The sequence below is a fragment of the Balaenoptera physalus genome, assembly GCF_965194825.1.
Source record: "Balaenoptera physalus genome assembly, chromosome: 6".
Classification (NCBI taxonomy): domain Eukaryota; kingdom Metazoa; phylum Chordata; class Mammalia; order Artiodactyla; family Balaenopteridae; genus Balaenoptera; species Balaenoptera physalus.
Window position 1 is genome coordinate 79,080,849 of NC_138885.1, and position 22,955 is coordinate 79,103,803.

Here is a 22,955-nt window from a genome sequence, read left to right on the forward strand (position 1 = left end):
ATGACACTGACGGTGGAATCTGGCTTCTCCGGTGAGGCTTTTGCTGTTTGGGTGGCAGGGCAGAGGCACAGTCGGTGGACTGAGTCTGCTCCCGATTGGCTGGTGCGCAGGAGTGTTGGTCGCTGAGTGGTTGCCGTACAGAGGCGCGGTCACTGAGGCAACTTGTCAATGTTTGATTGGTTAAAGGAGTTTCAAACCAATTCTGTGAAACTGAAGGCCCCTAACTTTGGTGCCCTTTCTCATGCTAGTCCTTCCTGATGTGTCCTTGCGTCAAGTCTGTATTTTAAAATTTAGCTACTCTTTCGAGTTTAGCCTCAGTTCATTCCTCCTTGAAAATACCTCACATTCTCTCACTTAGAATTCATATTTCCCTTTTCTGCATACCTATAATACTTTGTTCATATCATTTTTGTATGCCTTTCCTGCTGGATTTTGAACTGTTTCAGACCTGAAACTAGGTACTATTAAATAGAATAACATAAAAATTTAGCAGAGCATAGTTTCTGATACAAAGATGGTGTTGAATAAATAAAGGTTATGATATGTGCTCCACTGGATCTGGCATTTAACCTGATGCCTGGTCAATATTCAGTAACTGTTTACTCAAGTGAATTTCATCTGGATTTTTGAAAATATTGTGATGCTACCTACGGACCTTTCTTTCATACAAAATGCATACTGCTTTATCTTACTGTTTACTCAAGTGAATTTCATCTGGATTTTTGAAAATATTGTGATGCTACCTACGGACCTTTCTTTCATACAAAATGCATACTGCTTTATCTTTTAAGATCTTTTGATTTCATGTTATTTTTTTCACTGAAAAAAGAAATTAATGAATGATTTGTTTTGCTTGAAATTTCCAGGCCAATATATTGCCTCTCTGCTAATACTGTAAACTGCATCCCATTCAGGCTGTAGTAGTCATGCTATGGTCATGCTTTAGGCACTCGTTCTTCAAACACCTGAATTTCTGTTTACTGGTCAGTATTCCTTTCAGATGTCTAATTAAAGGGAAATTGCTACATTTTACTAGCTACATTTTACTAAGTTGTCAGAGGAGCATTGGAGAAAATTCTGGTACTCATTCTGTTTAAATCTCACCACTCTCCCCACAGGGTGCGTCTCATCTGCTTAAACGAAATGCTGACAGTAAGTTTAAGACCCTTTTAAAAAAGCCATGCTGAAGCATGTATCTGGCAGGTTCTAAATAAGTTCCATTTTCTCTGTACTGATTTAGACATATTTTGCATGTAGAAAGAACAAGGAGAGAACAAGGAGGATGTCTTCTGAAAAAGGGAAAATGGATGTTTTATTAAGTCCTTTCCACTTAATTTTACCGTGAATAAAGTCTATGAATTCACCAGTGCCATCCCCAGACAACAAAATAGGTAGTATATGTTGGGCTCTTTGTCAGGCTATTGTTTGTCTGTTTAGTTTTGTTCATAAGAAAGCTCTCTCAACCTATCAAGAGGGTGTGAAGAAAAAAAAAAAAACCAACTAACAATGATAGGAATGCAATTTAAAGTAAAAGGAAAATAGAATAAATGATTTCAAAACTTTACTGAATATTTTTCATGGTAACTCCCTGGGGAGACAGGAGCAGTCATATTGATATATCGACTACAGCAAAATAAAATATGAATACTCTTCTGTTTACACTATAAATTGGTATCATATTCTGGAAAGCAGTTTAATAATACATATCAAGAAGCTTTAAACAGTTTATACATTTTGGCCTATTATTTTTCCTCCCAAAGAAATAATTGAAAATTCAGATAGAGATATATGTACATGGATTTTAATTAAAGCATTGTTTGCAAATGTGAAAAATTAGAAATGACTAAACATACACTAATGGGAGAATAGGTAAATGAATAAAAACCCACAGAATGTTCTTCACTAATGAATATGGTAATTTTGAAAAATATTTAATAGCATGGATACATGTTCACAACACAATCTTAACTGAAAAACACAGCATATAACATTCTTTATCTATTTTCTTTTTTCTTCCTACTATAATGCATGCTCACTGTAGTAAGTCACATCGCATGTTGTAGTAAGTCAGATAGTATCACCCCATGACCCAATTAATATAGTCAGTGTTAACAATTTGGTCAGTTTCCTTCACACCTTACTTCATGCTTATATAAACATATACACAATTATATACATATATACAATATGTTTTTAATTTTATAAATCTATTTATAGATTTTAAAAGTACCGGGTGGAATCCAGTACTGTATGGAATCCAGTACTTTAAAAATCTATAAGTAACTTGGATGGAATCCAAGTTATTTCTGAGAAATTGGATTAGGAAATATTTTTTTATTTTTCTGTATTTTCCAAATTATCCATATAGAACATTAAAAAAACACTGAGTGAAGCCATACCTGAGTTAACCAGGTATTTTGAATGTGAGAAGGACACAGAGATAAATGATTAAAAAATAACAGATATCAGTGATTAAAAAATACCCAAAACAACCAACAATAACTATTAGTAGACATAGCCACCAAGGTCAGCTTTCTTTCATGTCAGTATCCCACGTCTCTGATTCTCTCGGGTGCTCGTGCAAGCCATGGAATAAATGTGCATGCCCGTTTCAAAGATAAGAAGTTTAAATTCTTTTATAGTAAAAGAAACAGAATACTTGAAGAGGATGGCTTTAGGTCATGACCCTATCCCCTTGGGATATACTTATTTTTTAGGTCAGTGGTTCTCAACCTTGGCTGTACATTACAACCATCTGGGACCTTATGAAAATTTGATTCCCTGGACTGCATCTGCAATGATTCTGACTTAATTGGACTGGGGTGGGGCCTGGGAATATACTAAAGGTTCCCCGGGTAATTTTGATGTCTACACAGGGTTGAGAACCACTGTCCAGGCCAAGAGAGTTGCACATGCTGGAAAAGATAACAATAGTAACACATCATGCAAATTGATAATTTTGAGGTTTTGTTAGATTTTCATTTAATATTTCATGTATTTGTTTATTCAAGCAATCAGTCACACATTCAGAAAATAATTGAGTAGACACATGCATGTTTACAATTCTAAATGTGTTTTTTTTCCAAAGAACAATTGTTTTCTGGAATGTTCTTACTAAGACAAAGTGAACAGGCACTTTTAGAAAGATGGATGCTAAGAGTTCACATGTGACTCATTTTTTGCCTAACATTGTTAACCAGAATAATTTAATCATACAATTCTCTTAACTCAAACATCTTATGTGCACTTTTTTTGGTACTATCACTCTTTTCATTTGATTCTCTCAGGTACATGTTGAAGGCAACTAATTTCTTTGTATCTCTCACAGTGACTAGTACAGATCATGCATATTGTAGGTGCATGTGTAGCATAAAATGACTGCTTAAAACCAGACTCTGGAACTTTCTTGGTTCACAGTCCTTTTAGTGCCTCAGTAATTTTTTTTTTGTGGCCGGACAGCAGCTTCTAACAACTTAGTAGTCATTTGAAAAAAATAATACATATTTGCTAATTACTTAACGGGATGTACTTGTCTGTTAGACACTGCACAACTTCTCTGACCCTGGAGTGAGACGGAACACTGCCATCCTCATTTCCTGTTCAACATTGGTTTTCATGCAGTGTTTACTTTTTAGCAGAACAATCACTGAGCACTCAACTTCACAAAGATCTCATGTCATTGATTTGAGTGTAGAATGTTGAATTATGGACTCCCAAATTAGTTTGCTTTCATGAAAATTTAAAATATCTTCTGACACCTCTGAGTTTGTTGTGTCACCTTTGGTGGCTTCGAGCATAGTTTAGGTTATTGTGGCCCCAAATCTGGGGCTTTTGATGTTTTTCTGTTATAGGCACGACAGAGGATTTGTCTACTAAGTTTTTGTTGATTATGCTGTTTGCTTTAGAAATCCAATTGCTAAGCCTATGCATACATTCTAACAGAAGACTAATCATAGTCTTTCTTTATAGCCTTAAGATGTGGAACCACTAAAAATAGACACTTAAAAAAAGCACTTGGATTCAAGGCATTGCACTAATAAGTACTTTATAGTACCATGTTCTTTGATTCTATCATGTTTTTGAAATTTGAACGATCTCACAGACAATGGTAAAGAAAACTTCCCTGCTGCAGGACAGAGAGGAATAGGCTGTCTGTCCTGTTGCGTCGGGTTTAGAGATGGTGGGCTTTGGGCAGTGCTTGACTGTTCTCTCGGCAGGAGGGGGAGGGTGCTGGCCATTCCAGTTGAGATGGACCGTAAAGCCCATTCTGGAGAAACGTGCTAACGTGGGCTCCAGGAATGAGTTCTCTCTTACGCCAGGTCCCCTGGCTTGGAGTTGTGCAGCTCAAAATCATAATCACACTTTACAATTATTTGCTCTTTGGAGTATTACGTCCTTTCTGGAAACTTGGTGGGGAATATTTTGGGGGGATAATTTGAGGGAGACATTTTTAGTTTGGTAAGCTAAATCTTTTTCAGGATATTAATTATATAAATAGCAATAGCTTGATTCTCCTTTTGGCCTGGATGACATAGTCCTTTCCAGACTTCATCCATCAATTTTACTAAATTAGGGATACTTAAGGAAATTGAGTCATTAAGTTGCAAAGGAGGCTAGAGTACTCTGTGTTCAGTTCAAAGAGTTCATACTTAATTCATCCCCAAGTGGGTATTGTACCCCAGCTAACACATCTAACCTGATTTCCGTTGTTACATTCACGAGAGGGAACGTTCATTGATTGTTGGTTCTCTAAATGTCTTCTCTCCTATATACTATCATTAATATATTTGAAATACCTAAGGGAAAAATATTTACCACTCACAGATTCCTAATGGACTGCTCCCTTTAAATAGCATTTTATTAAGAAACCTAAGTCTGTGTGAAATAGATTTTGTAACAACTTTATATTTTTAAATTCTTTAATTATTTTCCCAAATGGTTTTTTTTCCCTTATAGCAGTCTCTTGTTTTCACCCATATTACTTGTTTCCATTTTTATTGTCAACTTCAATTTTGGCTCCTTGATGACCTGCTACAGAGATTTTTTCCAATTAATTATTTAGAATTGGGTAATAATTGGTAGAACTTAATCTTCATTTAATTGCTTTTCTAAGGAAAAGCCACAATGGTTGCCCTAATCTTGTTTTTTAAAGTTCTTTCTCAACATCACAAGAGTGAACATATCTGTTGAAGAAGTTATTGAAGGAAGAACTGGTAAAGAATCAAAGAATCTGTACTTTGCTTAAAGTATATAACTTATGAATGTTCTCTGCACAGAAATGGTTGCTTACACATTATCTCCTTGCCCCTCCCTCCACTGCAAGGCTTATCTACCTCATAACACACATTTGCATCCTCCCTTGCAGTTATTAAGTGGTCCTGAGCCAGTAGTCTCACTTCATGATTTCAGAGTAAGGAATTCATTCATTAATTCAATCGTCCATTCAAAAATAAGGATTGATATTTGACGATACAGCAATAAATAAAATGAAAAATCTCAATACCTCATAGAGCTAACATTCTAGTAGGGGAAACAAAAAAAAAATGAACATAATGAGTAAATTAAACAGTATGTAAAGATGATAGTATGGAAAAAATAGTTTAGGGTGTAAGAAAAGTGATAACACAGCAGGTTTGGTTGCTCAATCCTTGCATGTCTCCAGGGGAGCCTGGAACCATGATTGTTCCTTGGCCAGCTCCTGAGACAAGGCCCTTGGAATGTTCTTTATGTTACTAATGAATGATGATGTTTTATATGCCCAGAGCAAAGGGGCGTACTATTCCAGCTTGTCAAGGCTTCTCAGGATTATTTAGCGAGTTTATGATACACACCTGGTATCTATGCTGGGGTCCTGTGTTTCAGCTACCATGGCTGGTTACGTAACAGGAACGTGTCTATGTGACCAGCACCCCCAAGGCAGGCTTGGACCCTAAGATTCTGTGCAGGGAAGGCCAATCCAGACACTTCGCATGTGTCACTGCCGCTCACAGTTAGAGAAGAATTGTGTCTTGTGTAAACTGAGCAGGAGAAGGACTTGGAAGCCCATGCCTGACCTCTCTGGGCTTGGCTGATGCGTTTATTTTTCACGTTGTTTTTTACTCTTTATCCTTTTGCTGTTACAAATCTTAGTTGTGAGTATGACCTGCCAGTAAGTGGTACCTTTTGCCTTCTGCCGAATCACTGAACGTGAAAGTGGTCTTGGGACCCCCGAGACATAGAGCAAGAAGGACTGGGAAGGTAGGATTCATGAGAATTAAATTCACTAAATTCCCATCTTTCCTCTAAAGAGGAATATCTGCTTCTCACATTTTCTTAACTCAATCATTTCTGTTTTTGGTGGAGACTTCACATATTCTGTTTAACCTCATTGTTCTTTCCTCAGTCTTTAAATTTTTTTTGCTGATTTTTCTTAGGAAAAGAAATCTCACTTTTTTTCTCTCAGTCTTTTCATCTGTGATGCCACTGGGCTGTCAGTTCTTCTGTCACTCCATACTTAGCGCCTTCGTATATAGTGTACGTAATTAATGCATGCTGGGTGAAATTTGTGAGTGAATGAATAATTGTGATTCTGAGGCAGGATGAAAAATTGAGAAGACAAGATAAAAGTTAGGATGAGAAATGCCTGTGGAGTGAGCTTGGACAATATGTTTAAGGATTTTGATTTGTTTATTTATCAGACTGATTTATTTCTACGGAGGGAAGGGGCCCTTCGGGTAGGCAAGAAGGAACTGAGTCCAAGTACTAATGGTTCACTTTCTCATTTGTTCCCTATTCAGTCATCTGCAATGTGCTTTTTCTTAAGTTACAAGGACTCTTTTTTATGTCATTCATTTCATTAGTTTTGGTGAATCACACTCATTTAAGATTCTGGTCCTAATGGAGAAAATGTGCATTTTACTTGGTCTATAACATTTTTCACCTTTGGCGATCATGTCCTTATTTTGTCTCTGTAATTTCTTTTTAGATTTGACATTTTCTCTGTAATGAATATTAGTGCAATAAATTTGTTTTTCCTTCAAACAGGCACAGATTTTTTTTTCTCTTTAACTCCACAGCCAGTAAGAATTTTGGATCCAATCTGATGCTTAAGCAATGAAAAGGAGGCTTTTCTAATTTATTGAACTTTTTCTTTAATTCAGCTCCCTTTTGTTCCTTTAAAAGAAGGAGGCTGTGTGTCCATATTTGAAATGCTGTAGAGATTAAACTGTTGAAGCCATTTCCACCCTGCTTTACAGAATGTGGAATAATATGTTCCTTTCTTTCACAAGCCCCTTTGTTGTCCTCACTCTTTCCTAAACTTTCGGCCCTCCTTCCAATTAAATAGGGAAATTGTGCTGGTACCCGGGAGAAAGAATTTTAAAACTACTTTGTTCGTATTGTTTTGTAATAGTGAAAGTAAGGTTAATCTTTGATGTAATACAATTGCATTATATTTATTTAGCAAGTTTTGCTACTTATGTGTTCTCTAGTCAAAATTTCCAAGTTAAATTTTCTTAGAAGGAAGGAAAAGTCGTATTAATTTCCAAAAGGAAAAGGAATCTTAATATTTGTTTTTGTGATTATTGTAATAATGTAAAATATTTCTCATTGGCAACTGTGGGATTAAGCTCAAAATTTCACCAAATACTGGGGCTGGAAAGCTGGCTGTAATTTCAAGTGAATTCTGTAGAAATCCTACAATTATCATTCTTTCCCTGGTTCGTGGTCACTTCTGATCACCTCTTCCTCTCTTCCTTCATTTCTTCTTTTTCCTGCTCTTCTCATCTTCCCTCCCTTCCTCCCCACCCCTGTTGCATTCATCTAGAATCTACATGCTAAACTCTGGCAAAACACAAGGCTGAGTTTGAAACAGTATTGGCTGTCAAGGAGATTGTTCTCACAGAAAAGACAAATGCACAGAAAGTAAAACATACACCATAATATACTATGTGCTATCAGACGAGTCAGTACAGAAGAAAAGAGCCCATCTAACTGGGATAAGGCCACATTTATTTGAAGAGGGTCGTTTGACCTAAACTTTGAAGGATAGATTAGGATTTTTGATGGGTAGAGATTAAAATTAAGATTTTTTTTCAGATAGAAGAAAGGAATGATGTAGCAGGAGAGTGGGTTGGTCTTGGTTAGTGACTAGTGACCCATTCATGTGATGATGTAGAGCAGGGTTCTGCAAACTTTTTCTGTAAAGTGCCAGAGAGCAAATAATTTCTTCGTAGACCATATGGCCTGTGCTGTTGAAGCAAAAGCAGCCATAGGTAATCCATAAATGAGTATATTGGCAGTGTTCCAATAAAACTTTATTTACAAAAACAGGCTGCAGGTCAGAGTTAGCCTGCAGGCTGTAGTTTGCTAATCCCCATAAAAGAGTGGTTAGTGGGAAATAAGGCTGGAATGGAAGGTGGTGGCCAGATGTCAGCTTTTGAATGCTAGGCTAAAGACTTGGGAATTAACTGAAACTCTCTTTAGTGAAACCATGATGATGTCTCTACTAAAGGCTTTAAATACCTTGACATTTAAATGTGGAACCAGATGTTTTCTATTTACATCCTAAGATATCTGTATAGCTAGCTCTATACCAAGATTTCTCTGACTAAATATTTTGTATGAAAATGGTGGATGGAGAACAAACTCTAGGCCTCTAAATGCCCCCAGTAAAGTTTGATTTGAGTCATAACATCTTTTGGGTTCTCACCATAAAGTCTCCACTGGAATGGATCGAAAAGTCAGATCATGGAAAACAGGAGAGAATGAATGGGCAGGCCCTTTGGAGATCTGAGCTCAAAATGCCAACAGTTTCCCTGTTCAAAAAATGATAATGTGAACTGATTCCAAAATGGATATGAGATCCACATTTTTAAAAAACCATTTATTGAGGCATGATTGACATGTAAAGGCTGCAGATATTTAATGTATGTAACTTAATGAGTTTGGGGATAACTATACACCTGTGAAAACATCACTACCATCAAAACCACAGACATATCCATCACCTCCCAAAGTTTCTTCCTGCTCCTATTATTATTATTATTTTGTGGTAAGAACACTTAAAGTAAGATCAATCCTCTTAGAAAATGTTAAGTATATAGTACAGTATTGTTAGCAATAGGCACTGTGCTGTATACTAAATCTCTAGTATTATTTATCTTGCATAACTGAAACTTCACACCCTTTGACTATCACCTCCCCATTTCCCCCTCCTCTCAGCCCCTGGCAATTACCATTCTAATCTCTGCTTCTATGAGTTTGACTATTTAGTTTCCACATATAAGTGAGATCATACATTATCTTCTTTCTGTGTCTGGCTTATTCCACTTAGCATAATGTCCTCCAGCTCCATCCATGTTGTTGCAAGTGGCAGGATTTCCTTTTTTTTTAAAGGCTGAATAATATCTCATTGCATGTATATACCAGTTTTCTTTATCCATTCATCTGCTGATGGACGTTTAGGTTGTTTCCATATCTTGGCTATTGGGAATAATGCTGCAGTGAACATGGGAGTGCAGGCATCTCTCTTTGAGACTGATACTTACAGGAATAGTTACACATGTTGATTCTGAATTTCTACATAATTTCGTAGAAGATTTTATTAGGTACTATAGAAAGTTGTTCTTTGTTTCAATATTGCCTTTTTAAAACTTCCTCTATAGTAATATCAGATAATTCTGCAGTACTGTTTTTTCACGTTTCCTTAGAATCTTCCTCAAGGTAAGAATGTATCCTATTAATGTTTGCAACCCCATTACCTAGCTAGTGCAGATCTGGCCAAAGTCAGGCAGTCAATAAATATTTGTTGAATGAATCAATGTAGGTAAACATTTCTAATTGTTCCCAACCAATTATTTAATTTCACTATATTTTTGTGTTCTTTATTTTTTTATAGCTCTCATTTAGAATGCATAAACCTCAAAGTTTTAAAATTTTCATTGTTAAAATATTTTATTAAATTTTATCTGTGATCTGTTTATAAAAACTTTACCTAGTATATTTTTAGCACTATATTCCTAGAGAGGAAAAAAGTTGTATATTAAATTATTGTAGATGCTTGAAACATAATTGAAAAGAAGTAGTCTAGTTTTTGTACTGGAGAAATCTGAAAAAGTTTCTCCATGGGTATAGTTGTAACCTACCTAATAGTAACAACATAATAAGATGATGTCAGATTCTCTTGAAAAGAAGTGGGGTTGTAATTTCTCAGCCTACCCCACTCCAGATGTCATCAAATAAATAGCTATTCTGGACTTTGATTTACCTATCTATATCCTGTAGCAAAACCATAATACAGTGTTGATTCTAATATGCTTTTTCAAGAACATTTCTTTATACCTATTTAGTAGTCTTTTGAATTTTAGTGATTCTCATTACTTAATGCTTCTAATCATGTACTAAATAGTTAAATCTTTGCCAGCAACCTCAGACCTTGCTCATGGGTGTGTATTTTATTTTTCCTTGTTTCTCTCAACATTTAGATTATATGTTTTCTTAGGGTACAGTTGAAATCATTTGATATTGAACTATTTTTAAACCAATGGTGACATACTGAAAAGAAAATTATGTGGGCAAGACATAATGATTATAATTACGTGACAGAGAAAATAATATGGGCATGGAAAGCCGAAAAATACAATGGAGAAGAGTAGGTAGATTATGGAGACAAAAGCACCTCTGGTTGAAAACCATATATTTAATCACACAATCTGCCCAGTCTAAATGCCAGAGTATTTTTTTTGGAGAAGAGAGCTAGTGAGGGGGATTATTATGGATATATATTACTTCTGGCTGCCAGTGCTGTTTGCCTGGTCAAACTTGACATCACAGAAGTCAGAGGCATCCTGTTTAAGTCAATGGCAGGTAATTCTTTATAACTTTTTATTTGAAGGAAAAAGAGTTGTTTGTGCCTCTTTATTTGCTGTAACCAGGCTTTCAGCCAAGATTTTGTTTTTCAGGTTTTGTTTTTTTTAATGCTATTTTTGCTGCTGCTTATGTCGGGGCCAGAAAAACCAGGCTGAGAGAGGGGAGGAGCAGCTCAGAGAGTCAGCAAATGAGCACTTCCTTCTCTGCATTGGCTGGGAGGAAATAAGTGAGCTAGTGAATATGATGGAAACCAAATTCCTAAGGCTTTTCAATGAGAAAGAAGGTGGAGTAAAACACATGGAACTTGGAGTAAAATGAACCTGTTAATCCTGCCTGTAATTTATAAGCTGCTCAACTTTAGCCTCGATTTCCTTGCCTTAAAAGGAGGAAGTCTTGCAGATTTGTATTAGGATGAAATTGGACAACGTGTAAAGTTTCTGGCACTGGGCGTAAGGGAGCAGGGTGTGTGTGCATGTGTGTGTATTATACAAATAACTAGTTTTTCCCATTTTCCCATTTGAGCTAGAGAGGACAGTGCTGGTCAGGCCTACAGTATGTCTTAAGTCTGTTAGGCAATCTTAAGGTACAGATATAGGGGATCTCCACAGACAGAGAGGCTATGAGTTTGATAGCCAAGATTTGACCTTTGCAAATTGTTTTTTTCTGAATTTGATACTCACTTTCTCATCAAATTTATTACATTAACATTATTAGCACATGTGGAAAAAAATCATCCATTCTGGATTAGAAAACATTTTATGAATCAAACCCAGCTTCAGAATGCCAGGAGGTTTTAGGGTGTCTTATTTTGGAAACTGTACTTTTACAAAGATGAAACATATGGAATATGCAGAGTTTTTTTTTTTTTTAATGAGTTTAGCTTAAGATCTTACTACACATTGGACTTTGTCTATAAATCCAAAGGCTCTGAGAATTTCTGAAATCTTTGGAGCAAACAAATTAATAAAAATTCCCTGTTGGGTCCCATTCCTGAAAATGCTGTTGAAGGAACCATTGTAGGTACATTTGATTTGAATAAGACCCATTACCAAATTTTAATAGGGAATGTTAATTCTCTTATCTTCTAGTTATGTGCAGTCTCCCTCTTATATGATTTCTCATATTTTTGGTACATTAGCCTTCCCTCCTTTGCCTTCTCTTTTAAAAGATAGGGTAGCTTATTAAATAAAATATCATATATTTACAGTTGTATCCCATGTCATTTAAGGTACTTGCTTTGGAAGCAAGCAACAGAACCCAACTCTGGCTACAAGATTCGGGGGAGGGATTTTGATATAGCTCACAGATCAGCAGGAGGGACAGTACAACCCAGCTTCTGGAAGGAGAGGGACATGAAAATACTGGAAATCACAGAGGGTAGGTGTTCATAGAATCTCTCAGATGATTCAGCTCCAGCAACTGATAGCCTCTGTGTATCTTTATTCACATTTTGAGGGCCTGACAGACTGTCTGGCCTGCATTAGTTAGATGCTTTATGCCAGTGGCTCAACAAATTTTGTCTAGGGGATTAGGGGCAGGTGACTGGGGGAATTATTTTGAATTGAGCAGCAGCTACTTGTCCTCTACACATAACTAGTTTTTTGTACTAGGTGGATCTATTCAAGGACATTGGTTTAGAAGCCCATCATGCCCTATTTACATATGGCAACCTTTTACTTTTTTGCCTAAGAGTTGTATTTCCCATTTGAATTTGAAGCCATGGTTTGGCATCAGCATGTATGTATGATTACTTTTTTTCTTTTTAGTTGATGTTGTATAAGAATTTAAGTTCTCAGTGATGATTGCAATCATACATTCCTTGAATTAACTTGAGTAATGTGACCCCAGGACTCACTATAACATGATGTAAAGATGGCTTTGGAGTCATTCATGGGGGGGGGGGGGGACACTTGAAGGCTGACACAGCTTCTTTTTATTTTTTTCTTTTAACATCTTTATTGGAGTATAATTGCTTTACAATATTGTGTTAGTTTCTGCTGTATGGACACAGCTTCTTAATGACTGTGAGATTTGAGGCAGTTTACATTGCTGCCTGAATGTCTGAAATCTCACTTCTTCATCAGTAAAATGGACTTGATATTACATATTTTACAAAGGTATATTGAGATTTTTGTGATAATATACACACAAGGCTTGGCAACAGGAACATGTATGTATTCCTAGCCCTTTTTCATATTTTGATGTTAAATTGTTAGCAACATGATTTATTTTAGTGTGAAAACATAGTAGTGGGATGAATTTAAGATATGATGGGGAGGTAGTTAAATAATTTGAGGAAAGCTTGGAGTTACGGCCCAAGGCTTAGTTGACCTTTTAGTACCAGATGCTCCTGAATTTTTCTTTTAAAAGTAATGATAGTAATGACTGCTCACAAATAATTTAACCTCCCACAAAGGCTTTTTATTATTAAAAATGCCGAGAAAGTAGAGGTGTGGATGAACATCAGTTATCTATATTTTGCCTTGTAATCTATTCTCCATATTTACATTTGAATATAAACAAAGTTGTTTTGGAAATTAACCATTTTTCAGATATACTAATGGAACCTCATTTTAAGGTGTGACTCTACAGGAGTCATTTTTTCCCCCAGTTCTTCCCATTTCCATGATCTAAAGTGGGACTAGAGTAGCTTTTAAGGGTATAATCAGGCAATTGTAGTGCAGTAAGAGCACAAGCTTTGAGGAGAGACTGTGGCGAGTTTGTGTCTGGTTTCCTCCATGGCCGACTTACAAACCGTGCTAAACTGCAGTTACCAATATATGAAATGAAGACAATCGTATCTATCTAATGGGGGTGTTTTGAAGAGAAAATGGAATGATGCACTTAAAAATTAACACAATGCCTGGTTCATTAACTGCCAACACATTTTATTTCTTATTAGATTTAATTATTATCATGTGTGAGGAAATATATGAAAAATATGTTTGTGTCTGAATATATAAAGAATTGTGTTTGGATAACATTTAACCTCATTTTTAAATTTATTTATTTTTGGCTGTGTTGGGTCCTCGTTTCTGTGTGAGGGCTTTCTCTAGTTGCGGCAAGTGGGGGCCACTCTTCATCGCGGTGTGCGGGCCTCTCACCATCGCGGCCTCTCCTGTTGTGGAGCACAGGCTCCAGATGCGCAGGCTCAGCAGTTGTGGCTCACGGGCCCAGTCGCTCCGCGGCATGTGGGATCCTCCCAGACCAGGGCTCGAACCCGTGTCCCCTGCATTGGCAGGCAGACTGTCAACCACTGCGCCACCAGGGAAGCCCTAACCTCATTTTTAGATCCTTAAAAGGATCAAGACTGTTTTATAACTTGCTGAATGGTACCTTTCCTAGGACTGGGCAGTTACAGTGGTTCTATTTGTATTTAAAATGTCTTTGTTATGGTCAAAAGCAATTTAAAGTCTAGCTTATCTTAACAAAAAATAGATAAGATGTGACAACAGTTTTGTAGCAATATTGCAACTCAATCATTGTTCACTAGGATTTTTTACCTGATGTGATGTTCTTGCTAAAAATTCTTTTAAAAAAATGGGTTTACACAAATGCATAACAGCATAATTAATCCTTATGAGATGTTTCTTATTGATGTACTCATGTTCATGAAGTGGTCTCCAATTGTGAAGTAATAATTTTTGTTATAAATAACGATACTAACATTAGATTTGACAACCAAACACTGTACTGAGAACATTATTTGCATTATTTTATTTTATTAGCTCAAAATAGTTGCTATCTCCTGATTTTACAGATGAGCAAATGGACCGAGAGGTGAGTAACTCACCCAGAGTCACATGTCTCGGGAATGGCAGAGATTGACCTTGACTGGCTGCAGAGCCCATTTATGGTAGAAGATAAGGCATCTTAGGAAAGGTGTTACGATACGGGCTTTGCAAAGGCATTTCCATGATCGTAGAAGTTCTTTTGTAGCCAGATATTATCATTGGTAAATGCATGAACACATTGTCAAGATCTGTAAGGCTGGAGGTTTAAGTAGAAAGAGCTTTAATTCTTATTTTCTTGACTTTATTATTTTCACATGTTGTGTCTATATATTTAATGGATAATTTTTTTTATATTTTAGAAAAAGTTTTGTTTTTTTTTTTTTAACTTAAGTATAGTTGATCTACAATATTAGTTTCAGGTATACAGCATAGTGATTCAGTATTTTTGCAGATTATGTTCCATTATAGGTTATTACAAAGTAACGGCTATAATTCCTTATGCTATACAATATCTTCTTGTTGCTTATCTATTTTATAGATAGTAGTTTGTATCTGTTAATCCTATACCCCTAATTTGTCCCTCCCCCTTCCCTCTCCCTTTTGGTTACCTTAAGTTTATTTTCTATGTCTGTGAATGTGTTTGTTTTGCATATACATTCGTGTTATTTTTTAGATTCCACATATAAGTGACATCATAGTATTTACCTTTCTGACTTATTTCACTAAGCATAATATTCTCTAGGTCCATCTGAGATTTTGTTTTGATATTTTGTAATTTGGAACTAAAACACATCCCCTGCTTTCCAGACAACAGAACAAAATAAAGGAGCTAGCCATGCACTAATGGGTTTGGTGAGATGGCATTTTATTCTAAGACCTTTGACTGTATTTTAAATTAGTATTAAATCTATATAACTTGATAATATTAGAAATTAGTAACATAAAGTAAAAATTATTTTCCTGAAGCCAGAAACTCTTTCCGTTATTCAGTGTTCTCCCTTCTTCTCCTTCTAATTGGCAGAGAAAATGGAGTGATAATACTGTGCCGTATTAATAATAAATTCAAATTTATTCAGTTTTAGGAAGAATAATGAATTTGTTGGAATGTTTAACACCTCTTTCTATCCATCCATGTGTATGTATTTCCTAAATTTTTCAACAGTTTTGTACTGTTGGTTCAGGTGTCTTAAATGATATTTTAAAGTGTAGTGACATATGCTTTCTAGGATATAACGTCCTGCGATTTTCTTTTTCTCTTCCAGTGTCTGTATTTATGCTGAAAGTCCAGGTGAATGACATCATCAGTCGTCAGTACCTGAGTCAAGCAGTTGTAGAAGTGTTTGTAAACTACACGAAGACAAATTCCACAGTAACTAGAAACAATGGAGCAGTGTTGATAAGAGTACCCTACAAGTTAGGACTCAGCCTAACCATTATTGCTTACAAAGATGGCTATGTGTTGACACCTCTGCCTTGGAAGAGTGGAAGAATGCCAAGTAAGCAGTTAAACAATGTTTTGCCTTCACTAAATGTAAATGATTTTTTTCTCTTGTTCTGATAAACCGAAAATGAGACTATGTGAAGCCAATATAAGGAGGTTAGAAAGGCGTGCCAGTTTGAAGAAAACATGAAGGTCTTTTTCCTTCTACAGAAGCTTGAAGGAATCCCGAGCGAAAGCTCTGCTCTGGTACAAAGCTTGTCTGCAGGTGGCGGAGAGGGGTGTGGCATGCCCAAAGAATTAGTTAGAAGCAGGATGGGCCAAAGTAAAGTAAAGGGCCAGATAATTAAAGGACAGTCTCAAAAGATAAGATGAACAGTTTAGATTTACATGACGAATAATAAAGCAGTTCTCGCAGATTCTTGAGCGCATGCAGGTAAGTTGTTTAGAAACTGAATTTACAGTGTATAAAGAACAGGGCAACAGCAGGGCTAAAATGGATTCAAGGAGCCTGGCTATGAAGCTGTGGTTGTGCTGGTGGACAGTAGCCTGATGTAAGAAAGGAAATGGAAAGGAGAGGTGAGAGTACAAGAGGCATACTGGAGAAAGAATTATTAATTATTGTGGCAATCATTTCACAATATAAACATATATCAAATCATCACATTACACACCTTAAACTTACATGATGTTAGATGTCAATTATATCTCAATAAAGCTGGAAAAAAATTGGTAGGAGTTATTATAACTAATTGAATACTGGGAAAATTGGCCATACAAGGTACCAGAATACAAGTCTGATTGACTGGAAGGATGATACATTAGGTAATCAATCTTTCTAAAAATTTTATTTTTTATTGTGGTGGTTCTTGTTGTTAGGTTTTAGATATTTTATTTAGTTTCATATTGGAAACATTTGAATTCTTGAACTATTTAAATTTAGAATGAGAAAGAAAATGAAAAATGAATTAGATAATTTAATAAGACTCATGTGAATAAAATTGTAATAAAATGACTGGAAAATCCAGATAGGGGTGTATTTGAGGTGAATTCATGGTCTCAAATGCTTTAATTTTTTTAAAGACAGAAATGAAGTACAACTATTCATTCAACAAAAGTGAGAAAAATAATGAAAGAAGAAACCAACTAAAATGGGAAAAAGGAAATAAAAAGATTGAAGTAGATTGGCATATATTAGAAAAATATAAAGAAATAATTGACAAAATGTCAGTTCTTTGAAGTAAATTATATACACATCTAGCTAATTTAAACAAAAATGAGGGAAATAAAAGATAAAAATACATAAAAGCTTTAAAAATCATAAAAATTATCAAAAAATTTGGCAATAATCTTAAAAATCCAATAAAACAAACAATTTTGTGATAATATAAATGGTATATTGATTTTAGATGAGGTAGATTAATAACCATGGGTAAAATGTTCTGGGTAAAAATAATTTCAAAGGCTATAAGGAAAAGTGCCCCAGATCATTTTACCAAATCAGTACAGCCTTGATTCTGAGACCTAACAAAGGTAATACAAAATTAAATGCCCTCATGTGTGCATACTCTCTCTCATATACACACACCTCTCTATTGACCAGTCATACTTATAACTCTAAATGCAAAATTCCTAAACAATACAGAAAAGAATTTCACCATTATTTAAATATAGCATACTGTCAAGACCAAGTAGGATTTTTCTTCTTTGCAGGACTATGAGGATGTCAAACTTCATTAATTTTATGTATCATATTAGTAGAACAAATTAGAACTAATATGTGATAATATCAGCAATTGCCTGAAATGTTGCCTGAAATGCATTTTATAAGTTCACCATTCATGCCTAACCAAGAACACACTCTTTAAAAACTAGGACCACAAAGATATCCTTAGGTATCTCAAAATCATACTTAACTGTAAAATATTAGAGGTGATCCTACTAAAATAACAAACTAAACACAGATGTCTATATTATTTTACATTGTAGTAGAAGTTATTATCAGAGCAAAAAGATATTAACAGATACAAAAAGGGGATAGCTATTAGGAAGGAAGAATCAAAACCATTTTTTCTAGTTATGATCATATCCCTGGAAAACTACAAATTAGTATCGCTACAAATCAATACATGTTTTTATATACCAGAAGTAATAACCAATTAGGAAAAGTAATGAAAAGAAATCCCTCTCAGAACAACAAGAACAAACAAAATATGCAGGGAAACCTACAAAAAAAACCTGAAGTAACTGTGGGGAGGGACAATAAAACTACCAAATGTTACTGATAGACCTAAAAAAAAAAAAAAAAAATCAACTAAAACACCAGATAACTGGAAAAATATTTTTTCTTAGCTTGAATATTGTAAAGATTTGAATTCTTCCCAGATTAATTTATAGATTTAATGCATTAACAAAACACTTGGCAAAATAACCCTTAAAGAACACATTGTCAAAATACCTGAAATCTTGTTTTAAAAGACGATTTACTAGAGGCAATTTGCCATTCCAGATAACTAAAATATATAGCTACAGAATTAAGTGATATTGTACTATGATTTGTAATGTGGTACAAATCAGATACTAGTAGGCATAAAAAATATAATCTATGATAGGAATCATAAATCATTGAGGAAAAAGCTGAATATTCAATAAGTAATATTGGGATACTTTGGTTAACTATTTGGAGTAAATTAATTTGAATCCATATTCCAAAATATATTGCTCAAAAAGTTAAAATATGGAAAATTAAATTACATTAAATTTAATAAACTATCTTATTTTTTTAGGATGGTCTTTTTAAACTGAAAAGCAATGAAAGATGTCCTAAAAGGTAGATTTCCCCATAATTTTAAAAAGTAGTAAAGAAATATATGAAATAATGAGGAATGATATCCTTAATGTGTTAAGAATTCATACACATCAGTAAAAAAACCAAGGCCCTGCCTAAATAAGGTAAATGGATAAAATCATGACTTAGTTTTCAAAACAGGAAATACAAATGATTAGTAAATATGATAAAATATTTTACCTTCCTAATAATCTAAGTATGCCCCCCAAATACACATTTCTTAGATTTTTTCACTTTAGAAACATTTTTAAAAAGTGAACATACTCAATATTGACAAGCTGGGCAAGATGGTCATCCTCAAACACTGCTGGTGGGAGAAGTCGGCAGTGTTATCTGGATAACAACTTTGAAATGTGTGTGTCAGTGTCTTCGAAATCTGCATCATCATTGACTGCTGGGAATCTATCCTAAAAACAAACATACAAATAAAGTGGACAGATATCTGTGCACAAGGATGTTGAGTCAAATATTATTTTGTAATAGTGAAAATGGAAGCAATCTAAATATACAGTATTGTACAGTGTAGTGGTTAAGTGAATCTTGATACTTTAAGAAATATGTGACCTTGAAAATGTTATGAAAGTTTCTATTGAGGGACAGAAATGCTTACAATATTATTTTCAGTGAAAATATTCTGTATACAATATCATACTCCCTCTTTTTAAAAAAAAAAATCACAGGGAAAATCCAGGAAGAGCTATACTGAAATACTAATAGTGGTTGTCTCTGTGGTGGTATTGTGATGACCATCATTTTCTTCTTTCCTTTTCTGTATTTCTCAACTTTTCCAGAGTGGATGTATATATCCCGTTTATAATCAGAAACATTTTTTAAAGTCAGAGGAAATCTGAATCCAAGTTTAAGTGACTTTCTGAAAGATTCTCCTCAGGTTTAATAGAAAAAGCTGTCAGGGTAGCCCTTTTTTTTTTTTTTTTTTTTTTTATCTTTATCCTAGTTAGCAGTCACTCCCCGTTCCTCCCTCTTCTTTTTTTTTTTTTTTTTATAACTTTAATGGCTGCACAGTATTTTTTTTTTTTTAATAGTAATCTTTTATTTATTTATTTATTATATTTATTTTTGGCTGTGTCGGGTCCTCGCTTCCGTGCGAGGGCTTCCCCCAGTCGCGGCAAGTGGGGGCCACTCCTCATCGCGGCGCGCGGACCTCTTCACCATCGCGGCCTCTCCTGCTCCAGACGCGCAGGCCCAGCAGCTGTGGCTCACGGGCCCAGCCGCTCCGCGGCATGTGGGATCCTCCCAGACCAGGGCTCGAACCCGTGTCCCCCGCGTCAGCAGGCAGACTCCAAACCACTGCGCCATCAGGGAAGCCCCAGGGTAGCCCTTTTTAACCTACCTGGGACTAAGAAAGTATCCAAATATGGGATACAGTCATCTCGGGGTCCAAGCTACTACCCTAACCACCTTCTCTCCAATCTAATAAGTCTAACAGTCCATCTAAATGTTAGTGTATTCTGAATTAAAATTACTTTCATTTGGTAGTCCTCTATTCCTACTTAAGAAAAAAGTATATTATTTTACATCCACCCATACATCATTGTATACTTTTAATATTTTATCCTGTCTTTTCCGTATTTCCTTTACAGCTCTTTGAAATATCTCCAGATTTTAAAAGTATTCTCATGCAAGTGTGTTTTATCCTTTCTTAAGTGATTTAGGGATATTGTATCATTTCTGTTGATATTTACTTGCATTGCATGGAGGAGAGAGATCAGTGAGAACTTGTACTTTAGGTGATGCCTCAGAACTTATTTTTCTTTTGCAGGATTGGTCAGGTTGTTTGATTTGGTCTTGCTTATAAAACGATGGTCTTTTGTCCCTGCCTCTTGTTCCTGATCTTGAAAGAGTTTAGTTATCTTTCAGGGGATCTGCACTTACTCATCGCACCAGGCATTTCAGGTGCCTACTCTTGTAGGCAGGTCCAGCCCCATCCTCCCTACTACTAAATGTTGCCTCTGGATCATTTCACGTGTTAAACTGTTTCTTCCTTTGGCAAAGCACAGTCTGTTTGGCGAACCACACTGTGAAGAAGAGCACTGCACCTTTGTATGGGAAGTTAAAAAAGAAGAGTGATGTACTCCCCACCTGAGAGAACCTTGAATCATGGGGCCAGGAAAAACGGTTTAAAAATTATTCAATATAAGAAGGAAATAAGTAACGAGTACATAGAGAAAATAGCAGAGGGTTGTTTAAGCATTTAACTTGACCAAATATATCTGGGGTTAGTTAGAGAACATCATTAGTCACCTTGGTACAAACTACCGTATAAAATTTTAAAAAATTAGTAAAATAGTGATGCCGAATCGTCTCACTTTACTATGTTCCTTTTTTTCCTCCATCATATTTTACATGCATTCTTCCTTTGTTTTGAATTGCTTTTCCCATCACAGAATTTCTTTTTCCCCACATTTTTAGGACCTGCTGGAGCAGAACTATATTTGTCCCAGTTTTCCCCCCATGTCTAATGAAATATCCTAATTTTGCTATATTTCACAGTATATTCATCAGTTACACTTTCACTGTTCCCGCAAAGCCAAGCAAATATATGGCTATTTGAAGACACTGTTTTAATTACTGGAAAATTAGCTGGTAAGTACACCACTTCTTACTTAGCTAGTAAGTAAATAGACTATATTGTGACTATATTGTATAACTGTGCTTCTTCACCAGTGGATCAGTGTTGATTATAAGGTGGGAAAAATCTAAATTGATCAGGGATGATTAGTACTGACTATAAGTTGATCTGAACTGATTCTTATTTCACTACCAAACTATAGCAGTTTTTTTTGTGTGTGTAGTGGGAATCATTCTCTCTTTTACCATTTTAGCCACCCCCAGTAGAACATCTGACTTGCAGAAATACTGGAAAGAGTCCCTGAACTGCTTTCCAAATCACATCTCTCACTGGGCTTTAGTGGTTGGTGAAATTGGGAAAAGGACTCAGACGTTTGGGGCTTTCTAGTTTGCAGGTCACCTTCATTCCTGCCTCTGACATTAATCTTGCTGCCTGTGTGGGAAGGGTCTGAGGCTGGGGAGTTAAGTATCTGCTTGGCAGACATGATTTGCCCCACTCACATATCCCAAGGGCAAGAATACAGGAAGCGTGATTTGGGGTCTGATTCAAGCTGTGTCCTCCAGCTCTGCTTTACCAACCACGAAGATGATAGTTTTATCCTTACCTCACCTCCTCACCCCCTTAACTAGTCCCAGCATTTTGTGACTCTTACTGCATATTATGTAAAACCTCTATAAGTGACAATAATTGGCTTTTTTGTTTCTTTTGGGAAATTAATGTTGAGAACTAAAGCATAATAAGAATGACTGGTAAAGGCAGAAAACCTCAAAGTCCAATACAAGAGTCAAGGTAAAAAGGACTGTTTTTGAAGTTCTCTTCATCTTCAGAAGCTATCTTGTTTAGTCCTAATGTATTAAAAAAAAGAAAGCCTAACACTATCATTTGGAAAAAATTAACTAGGGCTTGATTAATCTTAGAGTAATTTACTGAGCAAGGCAGTAGAATCTCTTACTCTTGCACTGAGTTTGCCGGTGCATGGCAGGATGGGTGGATGTAGCGCTGCGTGTGAAGGGTGGAAAGTAAATAGAAGCTACATATTTGCAGAGAGAGGCCACATTTTATGCTGCTGGGGCCTTAGTGAAATCAGGTTCTCCACAGTCCTGCTTCATTTGTTTGTTTTGGTTTTCTCTTGACACATCCTACTCCTTACTGGATTCTTCAAACCCCATTACAAATTGTAATTTCTGCTGGGTTGTATGAAAAGGATCGGCGTGAGCATATTCATGTACCACTCCTTTGCCACTGTACCAAGCAGTGGTGAGCTCTCGTCTGTCTGGGTGGCACTGCCCATGCCACGTGCCCATCTCTGTGAGAACACTGTGAGCCCTCTGGAATTCCTTTTACTGCCTCGTTTCCCTAAGAGTTGACCTATTGGTGAGGCCAACCGAGAAAGGATGGATGTTTCTGATGATATTAAATCTTTCCTTAGAAAGTACACATCCTCACTTCTTAACTTCCAAAAAACGTTTATATTTTTCCTTCTAAGATTTTATCAGG

The 22,955-nt window shown here is 35.8% G+C and overlaps 1 protein-coding gene across 2 annotated transcripts in view; it reads left to right on the top strand.

Annotated features, from left to right (window-relative positions):
- The window catches only part of FAM171B (family with sequence similarity 171 member B), a 66,953-nt gene that overhangs the window by 20,124 nt on the left and 23,874 nt on the right, over positions 1–22,955 (top strand). For both annotated transcript variants that reach the window (XM_082466701.1, XM_082466700.1), the window contains exons 2-3: positions 15,845–16,078; positions 21,380–21,472. In XM_082466701.1, coding sequence (XP_082322827.1) covers positions 15,845–16,078; positions 21,380–21,472 — 327 coding nt within the window. The remainder of the gene's footprint in view (positions 1–15,844; positions 16,079–21,379; positions 21,473–22,955) is intronic.